Consider the following 15,352-nt stretch of genomic DNA (forward strand, 5'->3'; position numbering starts at 1 on the left):
CTCTGTCTGTAGAACTTTATATATGTGCACAGAACAAGGCTTAGAGAGCAAAGTAAAGTCCTGAACCTCCAACTGCTCCAGTGGAGTCACTCAGTGGCAAACAGATCAGACTGGGGTTGTACTGGGCAGCATCCAGTCTGATTATTACTTTTATTTAATTGGATTGTCTCATAGATAATAAGATCTGTCGTGCAAGAAAGACCTGAGTACAGCAGAAGAAATATGAGCACAGAGACACACAAACAAACATCAGAAACAATCATAATCATTTATGGGACTTCCAAGTTCACTATTCAGTTTTAACTTGGAAAAAGATGTGATATTCTGAGCCACCCTCATAACAAAGAATACAATATTTATCATCTGTAGTGAAACCACAGCACAGAGGTACTGTATCAAGCTGTTTTTAAGAGGAATGAGCAGCAGATATCATTAAGGTAAAGCTTTTCCATTACTTTAAATGTTATACTTATTTTATTTTATGTAGGCTCTGTTTCTTTGTTCTTATTTATGTTCATATTATTTATTATAAGTCACTTTTATCCTCTGCTGCAACTGATTAAAAAAGACAAGCATGGTCAAGGCTTCTAAGTCTCATTACAACAACTACTATTCATATGTTGCTTTGATATATCCAAACAACAAGTGATTGCTATGATCAATCTTAGCCCTCAGTGAAACCTTCTGAATATATAAAGGTTTAAAAACATGCTGCACACCAGTGATACGCCTCCATATTTCCTGTACTGAAATTAATCAGTTAGGAATCATAATAGTGAGACACAAAATTGTTTGCAGACCTCTGAACACATTTATCATGGCTACAAATGATAAAAAATACAGTCTCACGATCAGACTGGCCAGAATAATGTTTTAATAATATATTTTTAAGAATAATATAGTCAAGAAAAAGTATACCTGCAGTATTAGTACAGTATTTTATATTATTTGTTTTAAATACTGTAGGGCATATCCAAGAATGCATTGGGCAGGAAATTAACTAATTTCTGTTAAATAATTATTAATTATTTTCAAATTAAAATCTATATTGACACGTGACTTTCTTGCGGTCTCCCCTTTGATGTGGAGCACGTGAACAGAGTGAGGTCCTCGAGCCACAGTCATTCGCAGAGCACACGTTCACTAAATTGAGACTAATTAGCTGGCTAGCAGACTTCATAAATATGACCTTTTATTGCAGGCAGCGGTTGTTATTGTGACATTTCTCATAGGCTGTCAAGTACACATTATGGCGTTTTCCCTGGTGAGTTAAAAAAAACAAATTAAACTGTTGAATTAATTTAGTTTAGCCCCACGAATTACGACATTTGACCTTTTGTGTGTCACGAAACTAGCACCGACGTGTGAAAATGTTACTTCCTACCCCAAACTAGCTCGCCAGGAGTGTTTTTTAAATCTGTTTATGTGTCTTAACCTTTTAGTTTAACCTCTAGCAACGAATACAGAATTGTTTTACTCGTCTCTTCTGGTTTCCTCCTGCAGAGAAACGATCCCCGCAGGCCGGATAGCCCTGACTCCGAGTCTCCGGCCCTGTCTACCTGCAGCAACGCAGACATCTTCCGCAGGATGAACACCATGCTGGGCAACGCTCTGGATTTCACCGGTGTGTGCACCACACCCAACAACACCAAGGGAAAGCCAGACATGCTGTGTGGTAAAGTCTCATTTATGTCTCACTCTGCAGCAGGTGGACTGCAGGCTGCAAAAAGCAAGAAAAAGATCCGTGCTTGGTGTAGAAACACACTCTGGCCTCCAGCTAAGATTGTGGAAATACTGACTCGAATCAAAGTTCCTACACTAAACCAACCCCCTAAATCAATAATTAAGTTTGTAGTTTAATCTAAATGTTTATATATATATATATATATATTTTTTGTATTTTAATCATTTAACATTGTATTATATCCCTACACATTAAGAACTACATGCTGTTTCAAGGCCACACTGCCAGGATACAATTTTAGTTGGGAAATACTCTAAATTAAGTCAGTTAATTTCATTATTATTCAAACTAGATTAATCATTAAAGTCTTAAATGTAAGGAGAGAAAAAAAAGCTCAATTTCCATCTGCAGGTTTTGTCCAACAGTTCAAAACAAAGTAGCAACTTCATACATTTCAGAAGCTGAAAATGGAAAATGTTTGGCTTTTGTTTTTCTTAATAAAGGGATTAAGATTAGTTCCAATCTAAATGATTGGCAATTAATTTTCTGTTGATTTTCAGAGTAAAACAAAATGTGAATATATTGTTGTAAAAATTAGAGCTACAACAGTTGTCAATTATTAATTAATCCTAAAAATGTCTAAATGTCTTTTAAAGTCTAAATTATCGTATTTCAGCTTTTAAATTTTGATTCACAGGTTTCAATAAACTGAATATCTTTGGGTTGTGGATGAAACAAGACACTAAAGGATGTTTCCTTGGGACCTGAGAAACAGTGAAACATTTTTTTAAAGACCCAACAGCAGCTCAGTTAGGCTGCAACTAGATTCTTGATTAACTAAAATACACAAATAAGCTTGAAAATAACCACAATGTGTAAGTTTCAATTGTAGTTTCCTGAAAACCTCAAATACAGAAGATACGACCTCAGTGGCGGCTCTGCCACTGAATCTGATGTTGAATTCCTCTGTAGTCTGTTTTTTCTTTATAGCTACACATTTACACCAGAAAACCTTAAAATGACCCTGAATACAAGGTACAACAGCACTAGTTAACAGCATGTTTTTTTGTTTTGTTAATTTTTTTTGGGTTTCATCCCTTTCACTCACTCATCCAGAGTTGCCATCTGTTAAACCTCCTTCACCTTGTCATCATCATTTGGGTGCCAGCAGCTGATTCATGCTGCATTGCTGGTCTGCAGCATTGCAGCACTTCTAAGTGTTTTTTTTTTTTTCACCCCAAGAGTGAGATTTGCCAAGATTTAAGCTCAGCACAGTACCTGCGTCCTTTCCTTGCATTGTTAATTTGCCAGAGGCATGTCGGCACTTGTGACTTGCAGTCTTGCTCTAGATTATTATACAATGGTTTTACTTAGCTTGACTTATGCAGCAGTGCAACACTAATGTTCTGTAAGTTTCTAAGTGATACTTGTATTGTATCTTGATGCAAACTGAGCTAAACTTCCTCTGTGGCCTCTGCCCCACCGCCACAGCTTGGTGTTGCTGAATCAGGGCTGTAACTGGCAGCTGGATGCTTTCCAGGCCCGGAGAGGGAAGGGAGGAGCTGGCAGTGCAAATGGCTCCGTCCTCAACATCTGATCAGTCAGCTGCTTGTGCTACAGAGAGGCTCTGCATGCTCTTTTCTCCACTGTTTGTGTGCAACAAATCAGGAGAATGCACTACCGCTATGTGTGTGATGGCTATTTAAATCCATTTTACTGTTTTGGTTATTGAGCATCCTCCAGTATGAACTTCTCTTTTAAATTAAGTCTGCTGAGTCATTTGCTCCCATCTCCCATGCTGCCTCCCACCATGCCACGGTAGCTCTGCCTCTCGCCTCCCCCCCTCCCTTCCTCCTGCCTCTGTCAGCTCACCCAGGAAACAAGGCTAGACACAGAGTAAGCAGCAGCAGTAACAGTGGTAGCAGTGGCGGCTGTCTTCTCACCGACTCAGACGTGCTGTGCCTACCAGCAAGGGGAGTACTTCTATCAACAAGCCAATAGCTCCGACAGGAATTTTTCATTACACAGTTGTTAGGCAAGGAAGCAGGGAGGTGGGGGAAAGCTGATGTCATTAGCAGGGGTGTGCGAGTGCATCAGCAGCCATGTCACATGCTGCTAGGTGGGTCAGTGATGCGGACAGAGATGCATGGCAGTTTCACCGAGCACAGAGGCAGCAGGTTAGCCCCCCCGTCAGCCAGGGTAGGGGGAGATGTGATGATGTGGGAAGTTTTTTTTAAATGAGATTTCTCTTCACAGAAACAGTTTTGTGTGACGACTCTCTCCATGCCCTCTTCTATGTAACGCAGACTGAAACAACAGTTCTTTTTTAGCTGTCTAACGCTTCCTCTCCCCTCTTTTTCTGAATCTCTGAACTGGATCTTGGACCGAAAAGAGTCGGAGCTGGCTGCGGTGGGCAGCAGGAGGATGCTCTTCCCCAACTGTGGTGGCATGCCCGGCTCTCAGGAGATGCCGTCATCCAGGGGCCCACCGGGTGTCACAGACCTGGGCCTGGGCCTCCAGTCTCTCCGGCTGTCCGGCTGGGACAGACCCTGGAGCAGCCAGGAGACGGACACACACTCCTCCCCTTCCCAGGTTCAGACCAGCTCGCCCTCTAGTAAGTACACATCTTTTGTTTACTTGATTTATTTTAGGAACAACTGCCAAATCTAGTTGCCAGAGTGTGGTGGTAGTAGGTTTAGAGTTTATTAGCTCTCTGTGACCTTTTCTACATTACAGTAGATATTGTAACTGTATCTGTGAGGTTGTTCCTTGACTTGTGTAGCCCTCATTTCTATTAAAGTATTTGGTGGTTGGTTATTAAAAGCAGTCTGTGTGGGAACAGACTGTAGCGTCACCAGGGAGGATGATGTAGCAGTTTTGCTTTGCTGCATCTCTAGCAACCCAGCAGGCAGAAACAATCCAGTAAAGCTACTCTTTCTTTTCCCCAAACCAACAGGATGTAAGATTTTAACCAAGAAGTCTTTTTCTAAATATTTAAGTGTATAACCTGTTGATCAAACTGATGGTGCCATGTTATTCTTCAGGCAGTGCATAAGTTTGGTTGGGATACAAACCAGGAAACTGGAATAAATCACACATAACTGTTTAACATGCGCAAACATGGGAGATGTAAATGCTGACGTTTGGGCTCTCAGGCAGGGTCAGACAGGTCTGAGATGAGCGTCCATCTTTGGAAAGGTATCGCGACTATAACGATGCCCCACTTGTCGTGACCCATTTGTAGAGCAATAGTTTTATTGCCGTGTGTCCAAACCAACAAGGCATAACTTCATTTAGAGCTTTCTAAACTGGGCTCGCTACAAAGTGGGACAGAGCTTTGAATGCGGCCTACAGTTGAATAATCCCCTCAGAGCCGCATGTTCACTGTTACAGGCCATGCAGTACATATCTGTCACAGTTGCCAGCTGACTCACTTTGTTATCAATAGGAAGGAAGATGCTGGTTAATGGTTAAGGAATTGCTGCTTAGCAGTCACTGGGCTTTGTTTGGGAAAGGTGTCAGATGAGTTGTCCCCCCAGTAATAAAAAAAAAAGGGGAAGGTGTGTAGCTTCTGTGAAAAGATTTGGTTTCAGATTAGTAAAAGCCACATTAGAAAACATCGTGTGTAAAATTGAAAATGCTTCGAGCGTCGACTCAAGCGTTTCAGCTTGCTGTTGGCAGCCAGCTTGCACATCAAGTATCCTCTTCTACATGCAAATTTTGGATACTTGAGTTTGCAACGTAGCCTTTCAGACAGGTCTGCAGATTCAGCACACAAAACCAATTTTCTTAACTTTGCTCATTCAATTGCAAAGCAGATTCCTAGTTTAAAGCAAAGACAACATTTAGAAACTTGAAGTTGCAATTCAGCATGCCTCTTGACAAATCCATATGGCCCTGTAGATTCAGCACACACATCACATTTTCTTCGGTTTGCTCATGGCTACTAGTACAGGTCATTCTGAAATGGCAGTGAGTCATCACTACGAGACTGTAAATGGTGTAATTGTTCTGTTTCTCCAGTGCTGGGTCTGCTGAACAGTCCCTTCAGTAGCATCCTTGGGAAGCCCCCAGGCTACCTGCCCCCTGAGTCCATGAGCATGACTGCTGACTTCTTGGAGAAGTTCCCCAGCATGGCTCGCATGGCAAACCGTCTGGACTCAAGCTCTTTTTTGGACTCTCGCTCTAGTAGTCCTGAAGACTCGGAGACCAGCGGCTTCAGCTCTGGCTCAGACCACCTCTGTGACATGCTGGTAAGGCACATGCTACTTTTTTCCTGTAACACTTGTTTTATGTTGGTGGTTAGGGGCCAGGTCAGGTACATTTTGTCTCAAACCAAGGTGGGTTTCCCATTATTGCCTTTTTGCTTTTAACTTAATATTGAGGTCGGTTGGAAAGCCAGGTCACAATATGCTGACCTGTAGATGATACAATAAATGATCAAATAGTGGCTTGGGCCTTTTTTATTTGATCATTTAGCCTTAAATCAGGCGTAGAGATGGGGCCCATATTCTTAATTTTAGCTGTTAAATATATTTTGTAAGGCATCTTGCTCTTTTCTGATCTGCTCCAGTTTTAATTTTATGTTGATGCTGTTTGTTATTGCAAACTAACCATCTGTGTTCACCAGTTTTCTTGATACATTCAGGTTAATGTACATTTCTACAGCACTAATTTATCATTGCATATACTACATACAAGTGTGCCATGATTACCAAACTCACAAATTGTAAAAAATGTTTACCTACGATCAGTCAAACTGAATACTTCCCACACAGAAGTATAAACCCTCCCTTTCCTACTAGAATTTTAATGTGAAACATCTGCAGTAAGTCTTGAGTCATCCACATCACGTATAATGGATTATTATGTGAATGTAAAATATTTGGAGCGCTGACATTTTGCGTCAAGACTCTGACCTTATTGTTCCCCTCAAGAAAACACCAAGCTCAGGCTCCCAGGGGAAGCTAGACTCTAAGCCTATAGGTGGAGGTGGGGGATTATAAAATGCTATACAAGCAGTGTCCCTAGCAGCAAGTGTCAGCACAGCCCTGAGGTGAGCAGTGCAGCAAGAGTGACTGCATCAGTACACCTGATGGCAAAGGTGCATTTAATATTTGAGTGAGAGGACTGTCATGTCAGAGTAAGGGCAGATTCAAACTGGCTGCCTGAACCAGTTCACAGGCTTCGCCTCACTGGTGAATAAAATCTGTATTTCTGAGAAACTGAGCAGCAAACTGGAAAGTATGACAGGAATCTGTGCTGATGGAATCAGTGCTGTGGAAATGCACTGTATATTTACTGGTTCTTTATTTGTTTTTGCTGACTTTGTTTGAGAATTTGTAGTAGTTATGACTCAAACACTACACACACCTCATATTTTATATGCCTAAATCATGTCTGTCATGTGTCAGTAAGGTACTATTGTCTCTCTCCAGTCTACTTTGCGGATCTCCCCTCCCCTGCCTTATCTTGCATCAAACATGCAGAAGGATCTGATGCGACTGGGCTCCCGTCTGGACCCCCAGGACTCTGGCTCTCCTCTGACACCACCATCCAGTGCCAGCCCTGCCTCCTCAACCATTTCCCGCCGCTGGCGTACTGGATCTCCATGGCCTGGCGCAGACATGCTCGACCAGTCGGATGATGCGTTCAGTATTGAGAGGGAAGCCCGCCTGCACAGACAGGCTGCAGGTAAATCTGAAACACTTACAATGTATAGCATCAGTTCTACACTTTTTTGATAAGGGTATACATGGTGGTGTTTTTGGCTTTTTGGATAAAAGTGATTTTTGTTTTCCAGCTGTGAATGAGGCCACGTTCACCTGGAGTGGTCAGCTGCCTCCAAGAAACAACAAGGATCCTCTGTACTCCTGCAAGGTTTTTCTTGGTGGCGTGCCCTGGGACATCACAGAAGGTAACTGTTGCTTTTATTTTACAGTGTCGGACTTCTTCTCTTGGTTTTTATAGATGCTTATTAGAGGTACTGTGCAACGAAAGGGCATCTTGGGCTTAAATCCATACATGTTACATAAGCAGGAATAGTTTAAAAGCCTTTCTGAACAACCTTTTTGAATAATTTTGACCTGTCAAAAACATGGTCCCTCCCATGACCGTGGTCAATTTTAAAAGTTTAATTTTGTTTTGAAATGACAATCCATGTCTGCAAGTTAAACAAATGTAATTTTAGTACACAAATAAATTGAAGAATGAGGATTTACTTTTTAAATTAAAAAGGTACATGTCACAAAGTAAACATCCTTTCATTTGTTATATTGTAGCTTAACAGAATTTCTTAAATAAAAATCCTTTAACTGTTAAATCCTTCATTGAGATACTGGTTAACAAATATCTAGACATAAATTCCAACCAGTGAGAAGTTATAAGACTTGACATGCTGAAAGGTTATTATGCTCAAATGCTTATTTTTGGAGTATTTTGAAGCTGTCAACTTCCTTCACCCACAACCATTAAAACATTAAAAGAATTTTTATGGACAACTGAAATACTGGTTCTCTTTTACTGAAGACATCTGCTAAATGTACATTTTGTCCCCCTCACTCCTTGATGCTTTTTTCAGCCGGCCTGATCAACACCTTCAGTGGCTACGGCCCTCTGACTGTGGAATGGCCGGGTAAGGATGGAAAGCACCCTCGCTGTCCTCCCAAAGGTAATGTGGCTAAAGGTAACAACAAGCTGGTAGGCTATTTTTTTCTTCTTCATGGTTTTAGGGTGGCACTGTGGTGAACACGTGGCATGTTGGTGAGTTTGAGTGCTTCCCTCTAGAGCATCTTTGGATGGTGACACTGGGCTTAAATGTAGCATAAAACATGGTGGTAGATGGCAGGCTGTGAACAAAATGCCCCCCCCCCGAGGTATTCATTCAACTCACTGTTCTGTTCTTTTAGGCTGCTGAACTGAGATGTCTTTGTAATTTTAGACATTTCTACTTGTCCTAAACACATCTAGACAGATCACTGCCTGAAATGTCTGATTTTCTTTATCGTTTTTAACATTTATGCTTGATTAAAACATAATTCATGGATAATCAAAACTGTTTATATTATATTCCTTGATTGTCTGGACTTTTTAAAATTGACACATTGCAAATTGCTGTGAGTTAATGACTCACTTGGGTAATTTATCTTTGCTGCCTGAAACTAGTGAGTCATTGTGCCAGAGTCTAAATTCACACAATACTGTGGGGGGGGGCACATTTGTCTGTATCCTAAAGTATTCTGTGTTTTTAGGCTATGTTTACCTGGTGTTTGAGAATGACAAGTCTGTGCGGGCGTTGCTCCATGCCTGCTCTCAGGACCCGTTTCACCCCGAGGACAACCGAGAGTACTACTTCAAGATGTCCAGCCGCAGAATGCGATGCAAGGATGTGAGTAAAAACTAAACATGCAGGGCACAATAATGCACTGCAGTCAGCGGTGGAATGTAAACAAAGTACATAAAGTACAAGTCTCTCAAATGAATACTTGACTGGTACTGTATTCATGCTACTTTCTACTTCTACTGTACTACAATCCACATAATGTACTTTTTACACAATAATTTGGCAACTTTAGTTACTATACAAATTGATATATTGGCATACAAAACATGGGTATACATTTGAATTGCCATACATTGACGATGGTCTCAACAAAAGCCAAACATGAGCTTCACAAAGTTGTGAGCTGTATTGGATTGCGTTACTGTAGATTGGCGTAGCTTTAGTGTTTTTCTAAATAAACCCCTTCAACAGATTCTAAATAGTACTGCATCAAACTTAATCTGAGGGTTTCTGCACTTTCTGTATCTCGCATGCGAGTTGCTTCCCGATACGGCAGGGTGTCAAATACTCAGCAACTGACCAAAATGTCTGTACTGTAGCTCAGTCAAGCTGTCCAGTACTGAAAGCTGATCAGACTCATAATATCTCAGATCATGGACTCTGTATTGTAGATACTGATACTCGAGGACTCTGGGATTTGGGATCGGGGTCAAACAGGACATCCTCAATAAAAATAACTGGTATTGCAAACAATACCAAGCCCTACTTTCCTGCCGTCATCTTAAATTCCTCAGGTTTAGGAAACAAAGTATTCTGTAAACTGACTCCTGTGACTCGTCCCTTTCCCTGTTCAGGTGCAGGTGATCCCGTGGGTGATCTCCGACAGTAACTATGTGCGCTGCCCTGCCCAGCGTTTGGACCCCAGTAAGACGGTGTTTGTTGGTGCCCTGCATGGCATGCTGAACGCTGAAGCGCTGGCCAGCATCATGAACGACCTGTTTGGAGGAGTCATGTACGCTGGCATCGACACGGACAAGCACAAGTACCCCATAGGTGAGTCAGATCAAGTGAAACAGGTTAATGGCAAAACTCTGCTTCCGTATGCGCGTACAGTTTTGTAGACATCTTGTAAACTGAGTTGTTTGTATGGAATCTACTGCAGGGTTCAGTGAGGAATCAGATTCTTTCTGCTCACCTGTGCAGCTTCAGTAAATTCAGTGTTCAGGATTTCTTTAATCATTCAAGTTGTCAACTTGCGCTGCTTTTTAAAAATGAAATGGTGCATGACTGAAATCTCTGCTTCCAGAAACAGTTAGGACTACGGTCACATTCCTAACTAAATTTCAGACTGAAGCCAACCCATTCAATGGAGTTGCTGTGATCAGTGTATTCACTGTACTCATGGAGGCAGAATCTGTTTATTAAACCTTGACATGAGGATTTGAGCCATAAACCCGCTGCTAATCTTTTGTGGTGACTGTTGAGGAAACTGATAAATATCAAATATCTGTTTTATATCAATGTGTATAAACATGTTTTTTTGCCAAACAATCAGATCCAGACTGAATTATCTTGTTGCCTACAGGCTCTGGACGTGTCACTTTCAACAATCAGCGCAGTTACCTGAAGGCTGTGTGTGCAGCATTCGTGGAGATCAAAACCCCCAAGTTTACAAAGAAGGTAGGATTACTCTGTACTCAGTCTTTGTACTTGCTATAATTAATCATTAGTATCTGTTGTGGAGCGAGCCTTTGAGTGACTGTGATTAAATGTCTAACTGTGTATGGGGCTAAAGTCTGTATTTAATTCAAATTATAAAACATGAGTGGAAAATCGGATATTACAAATTTGCTTGCAAAGCACAGATGCTTTTTAAAGTTCTGTTTAAGTGGATCTTATTACTTTAAAATCCACTGGTGCTTAATCAGCAGGTTGTCACTGACTGTAGTGCAACTGGGCATTTTGCGCCTCACTTACTGTGACTGCTGTGAACTGAGTAACTGGCTTTGCCTTTTCCTTCAGGTCCAGATTGACCCCTACCTGGAAGACTCAATGTGTCAAGTTTGCCTTCGCCAACCTGGGCCTTTCTTTTGCAGAGACCAGGTCAGTAAAAACTTGTGTTCCAACAGTCTTTGTCTTGCTAGCGGTGGGGGATTTAAGATGGCTGGTGTCAGTCGGAGTGTCCAGTACTTTAGCCGGTAGTTTGTCATAGCTCTGGACCAGATTGGAGACGACAAATTTACATGGCAGAGTTTAAAATGTTTCAGTATTCCCACCTTAAATTATTTTTTTCCCCATTGTTGCTTGACAAGATGGAGAGGTGTGGTTTAAGATTTGTATAGCAGCTTTCAAGTATGTGGCAAATTTAAATTGCTTTTCATAAGGCATAGAACTGGATTAAAATGCCACCAGAGCAGTGCATTGCAGCTGCCACCCTGCTGCCCTGTTAACTACATTTCCATCAGTTTGTTCTGTGGTTTGATCATTTTGAGTCTTGGCTTGTAAATTTTACAGCCTGCCACGCTGTCGCTCTGGTCAGTGACGCAGCTAAAAACCACGAGTGCAGAGACTGACTGACAAAATGCAAGTCGACTGGGATGATTTGAATCAGTTTTCAGGGGCAGCTGTAGTTATAACTGATAACAGCAGCCAGAGGCTACAAAAATAAGATCCAAGTTGTAATAAACCACCTGTTAAATTATTTAGTGCTATTGTGCATGAATTCAGTTTGAAATGTTTTACCAACATCAGATATGTTATCAGTTAAAGTAGCCTACAATGTGCTCAATCCCTGTCTTGACGCCTAGGCCTGCTTCAAGTACTACTGCCGCTCTTGCTGGCACTGGCAGCACTCCATGGACATCTTGAGCAACCACCGGCCCCTCATGCGCAACCAGAAGAACAGGGACTCCAGCTAGAGCAGATGGATCCAAACACTCTGAAGGGTCAGAGGAAGAGCCCCTATCTACGGGGCGAGGCTGCCCGCCAAGGAGAGCACGTGTGCCAGACGTCCCTCAGTACGAGGGCACCATGGCACTCCACCAGGCACTGGGGATATCACTGTAGAAAATGTTCACTTTTGCACTTGCTACATTTTTGCTGTTGTTCACAGTGGCACTATGCACAGTGACCTTGTTGGGAGAGACAAGGGGCCCTTCACACTTATGCATTTTCCCAGACTTGTGGCCAGACAGAGAGATGGGAGTCAGCCTAAGGTTAAGAAGTGGATGAAAATGCCATTTCTTTTTTTCTTTTTGTTTACATGTGTTGCATAGTGAAGAGCAATCACGCAAGTCTCATTGCCGTTCATTGGCAAATGCCATACAGTGCCTTTAAATTTTTATTTTTTTCCCCTCCTCCCTCCCTCCCCTACCCCCAGTTGGCATCCGTTTTTCCTGTGCAAGCCAACTGGTGTTTCTTACTTTTGGGAGTTGAATGTTGGGCTTCATTTAACCAGTCGCATTTCAGACATTTTTACGCAGTTTTTTACTAATTTGTACACAAACGGTTTTAAGTCATGACATGAAAATTTTGAACAGAATTCTACCAGGCGGCTGTTTATGGGAGAACCCCCCTTTTATTTTTTCCTTTTTTTCTCATACATTTTTCTGTGGCTAATTTTTTTTCTTTTTTAATTTGCCCTCCCAAATTTCAACTGAATGGGCACAAAATGTTGGAAGTACTACTTTAACTTGCTTTGTTGATCCAGTTATATTAAATGTATGTAACAATACTGGATTCGCTTCAACTGGCGATCCATCACTTCTCAAGCAACTGATGGAGCCTGTTGAGACTAGAGTGAATGAACATGTGATTGTACATAGTTTTTGATTTTTGCACTTTTTAATTTGCACGTTTGGAGAGGTGGCAGTGGTTTTTAATCACTTTTTGTACATCAGCAGGGGGACACGCCTATGTTAGAACAGCTGCTTGTTTCCTGTTGAATGTAAGAACTTCCACTTAGCTGATGATAAATTTAATCTATCCAGAGCTTGAGTAGACCCCAGTAAATGATTCCACGCTTTCTTATCCCATTTTTGCCTTCCTGTTCCAGTTGGACATAAATGCATAATAAGCTGTGTGCCAAAGACAAAGTGTCTTTTCTTTATCCATTAAGTTTGTCATGCTGAGCTTGTTGTCCCTTTTAGCCCAGCTGCTTTTTAGAGTTTTGAAAGTCTACCTCATTGTGGTCTGCCAAGTTTGCTGCTACTTACAGTTGTGGAGTATGTTCAGATTGGGCACAATAAAGGTGTTTAAGCATTACCAGCCTTGTCTGGACTGTTAATTAATATGACTTGTATTTGGGAGTTGTTTGGAAAACGTGGCATAATTTACCACCCACAGGTTGTCGGTCATAATTTGTCTTCAATCTCATTTTGTTAAAAAATTAATTGAGTTGAGTGGTGTTGCATCCCTAGACAATTGTATTCAGTGACAGATCCTCTGTTACTCAGACAAAACCACAAAAGGTATTTTTCTTGACAAAATTATAGAAGCCGTATTTTAAGGGGGAAAACTGCAAACAATGCCGCTGTCCCTTTTCAACACTGTATTGCGATTTAACTGTCGTAATACGTTTTTACATTCCTACTATTGTATGCTAAGGAACTGACAAGTTTGATCCTGTCTAATATGATGTGTGAACTTATTTACCTACTTAACAGGGAAACGCACGCAGTGTGTGCCACTACATGCCCTATCCTAGTCATTGGGTTGTATAAACGTATTTTGCGTTCCTGGAGGAGCAAATGGTATCGCTTGAGTAATTGCAGTTTGGAAACTACACATCTTGTTTCTTTAACAAAGGAAAAAACCTACACTTGTGCAATTCATAGTCTTAGATCTGTGGTAAACTTCCCCTGTCTATAAATCTAGAAATTACAAATTTAATGTAAGTTCATTGCACAATTTATTAACCAATTAGTAAGCTGACTAAGCATGTGCAGATTCTATGGAAATGGTCTCTCTTTAAAGGTCCAGTTTGTAACATTTGGGAGGATCTACTGTCGGAAATTGAATATAATAGGTATGTTTTTGTGTGTGTGTGTGTGTGTGTGTGTGTAATCACCTGAAAATAAGAATTTTTCATTACGACAGAATGAGCTGTCTTTATCTACAGTCCGCCATGTTGAACTACAGTAGCCTGTAACGGGCAAACCAAACACTGGCTTTAGAGAGGGCCTGTTGTGTTTTTCATGGCAACCAGTTTCTCCTACACACTTCACATCCGGTCCTCATTCCCTGGTTGTCTTATACAGTCATACGATTAGCTGCAATCTGAAACTTCACCACTAGATTTCACTAAATCCTACAAACGTAAAGACCCTTTAATGCTAAGCTGTGGTTAGCCCACAGATGGGTCAAAGATCACCTTAACCTTAAGGTGAATTTTGGGAAATGTTGCCCTGTAATATTTAAATTCCATCAACGGGGTTTGGTTTGAGATGTTTGTTCCTGCAGATGCTGTTTGAATTCCTCCCTGCAGCAGTTCATTACAACACTGCAATTTAACCTGAATATTCCTGTAACCATTCAGCTTCCTAAAGTCGTCTCAGAACATGTAATTGTTTTGAAAGGTAGATAAATTCTAATATGCAGATTAACTAAAAGTAATTTAAAACTGTTGTACCAATTGTCTCTTAATGTAACTTGTATATATTAACACCCGCTTTGTCCTGTGCAGCTTTAACTATGCCACTGTAATTAGACTTTTACAGTTAATGAATATAGCACACATTTAAATTGCTTTATCAATTGATTACATTTTAATGAATTAACTAAAAATCATTACATTTGCCAATTAACTTATATTTTTTATAATTGAATTTAGAAACTGATAGCTTAAAATATTAGTTTGTAATTCCTTTTAATATTTGTGGTTTCTGTGTTCAATTTAAATCTAACATACACAGCAGCCCTGACAACTGATTATTAGATCTCTCACAAATGGAGAATGCAGAAAGTAAATAGACTATTTGATTAATGACTGAAGGAAATATAATCAATACACAATTATCTCCTATTAATGCACCATTGAAATCTCATTTCAAGCAGCTCATGTGTCACTATGTCTGATGAAAAACTGAATTGTGTTAGCTGTAACTTGGGTAAATTCAGATTGTGATAAATAACCAGTTCTATTTGAAAGCCTTTATATTCAAGATGACTTTAGGTTTCAACATATGTAAACATTTGACTCAGTAATACAGAAAGACAGTAAATCCCTTCCAGCTCTCACCAATAAGTGGATTTACCTTATTGTTCTAATAACTTTCTCACTCGGCTGTGTGTGTGTGTGTGTGTGTGTGTGTACCTTTCCTGGCTGTTGTGAAAATGTGTTGTTCCATTTTGCTGTTCACAAATCATAAGTTAAAAAGAGGGAGAGC

General features: G+C 40.7%; 1 protein-coding gene across 4 annotated transcripts; it reads left to right on the top strand.

The window, feature by feature from the left end:
* Nucleotides 1-1,234: 1,234 nt before the first annotated feature.
* Nucleotides 1,235-13,229, top strand: cpeb1b (cytoplasmic polyadenylation element binding protein 1b). Of its 4 annotated transcripts, none has more exons than XM_051378367.1 (12): nt 1,235-1,264; nt 1,504-1,675; nt 4,077-4,298; nt 5,708-5,937; nt 7,123-7,378; nt 7,488-7,601; nt 8,265-8,369; nt 8,935-9,071; nt 9,821-10,019; nt 10,552-10,646; nt 10,989-11,069; nt 11,774-13,229. In XM_051378367.1, the coding sequence occupies exons 1-12, from the start codon at nt 1,250-1,252 to the stop codon at nt 11,882-11,884; spliced, it is 1,737 nt and encodes a 578-aa protein (XP_051234327.1). In that variant the 5' UTR covers nt 1,235-1,249; the 3' UTR covers nt 11,885-13,229. The 4 variants fall into 4 exon arrangements, with proteins under 4 accessions (XP_051234327.1, XP_051234328.1, XP_051234329.1 ...); XM_051378368.1 differs by having other exon boundaries at nt 8,265-8,354; XM_051378369.1 differs by lacking the exons at nt 1,235-1,264; nt 1,504-1,675 and adding an exon at nt 3,551-3,883.
* Nucleotides 13,230-15,352: the final 2,123 nt, after the last annotated feature.

Source organism: Dicentrarchus labrax, unplaced genomic scaffold (genome assembly GCF_905237075.1).
Source record: "Dicentrarchus labrax unplaced genomic scaffold, dlabrax2021, whole genome shotgun sequence".
Classification (NCBI taxonomy): domain Eukaryota; kingdom Metazoa; phylum Chordata; class Actinopteri; family Moronidae; genus Dicentrarchus; species Dicentrarchus labrax.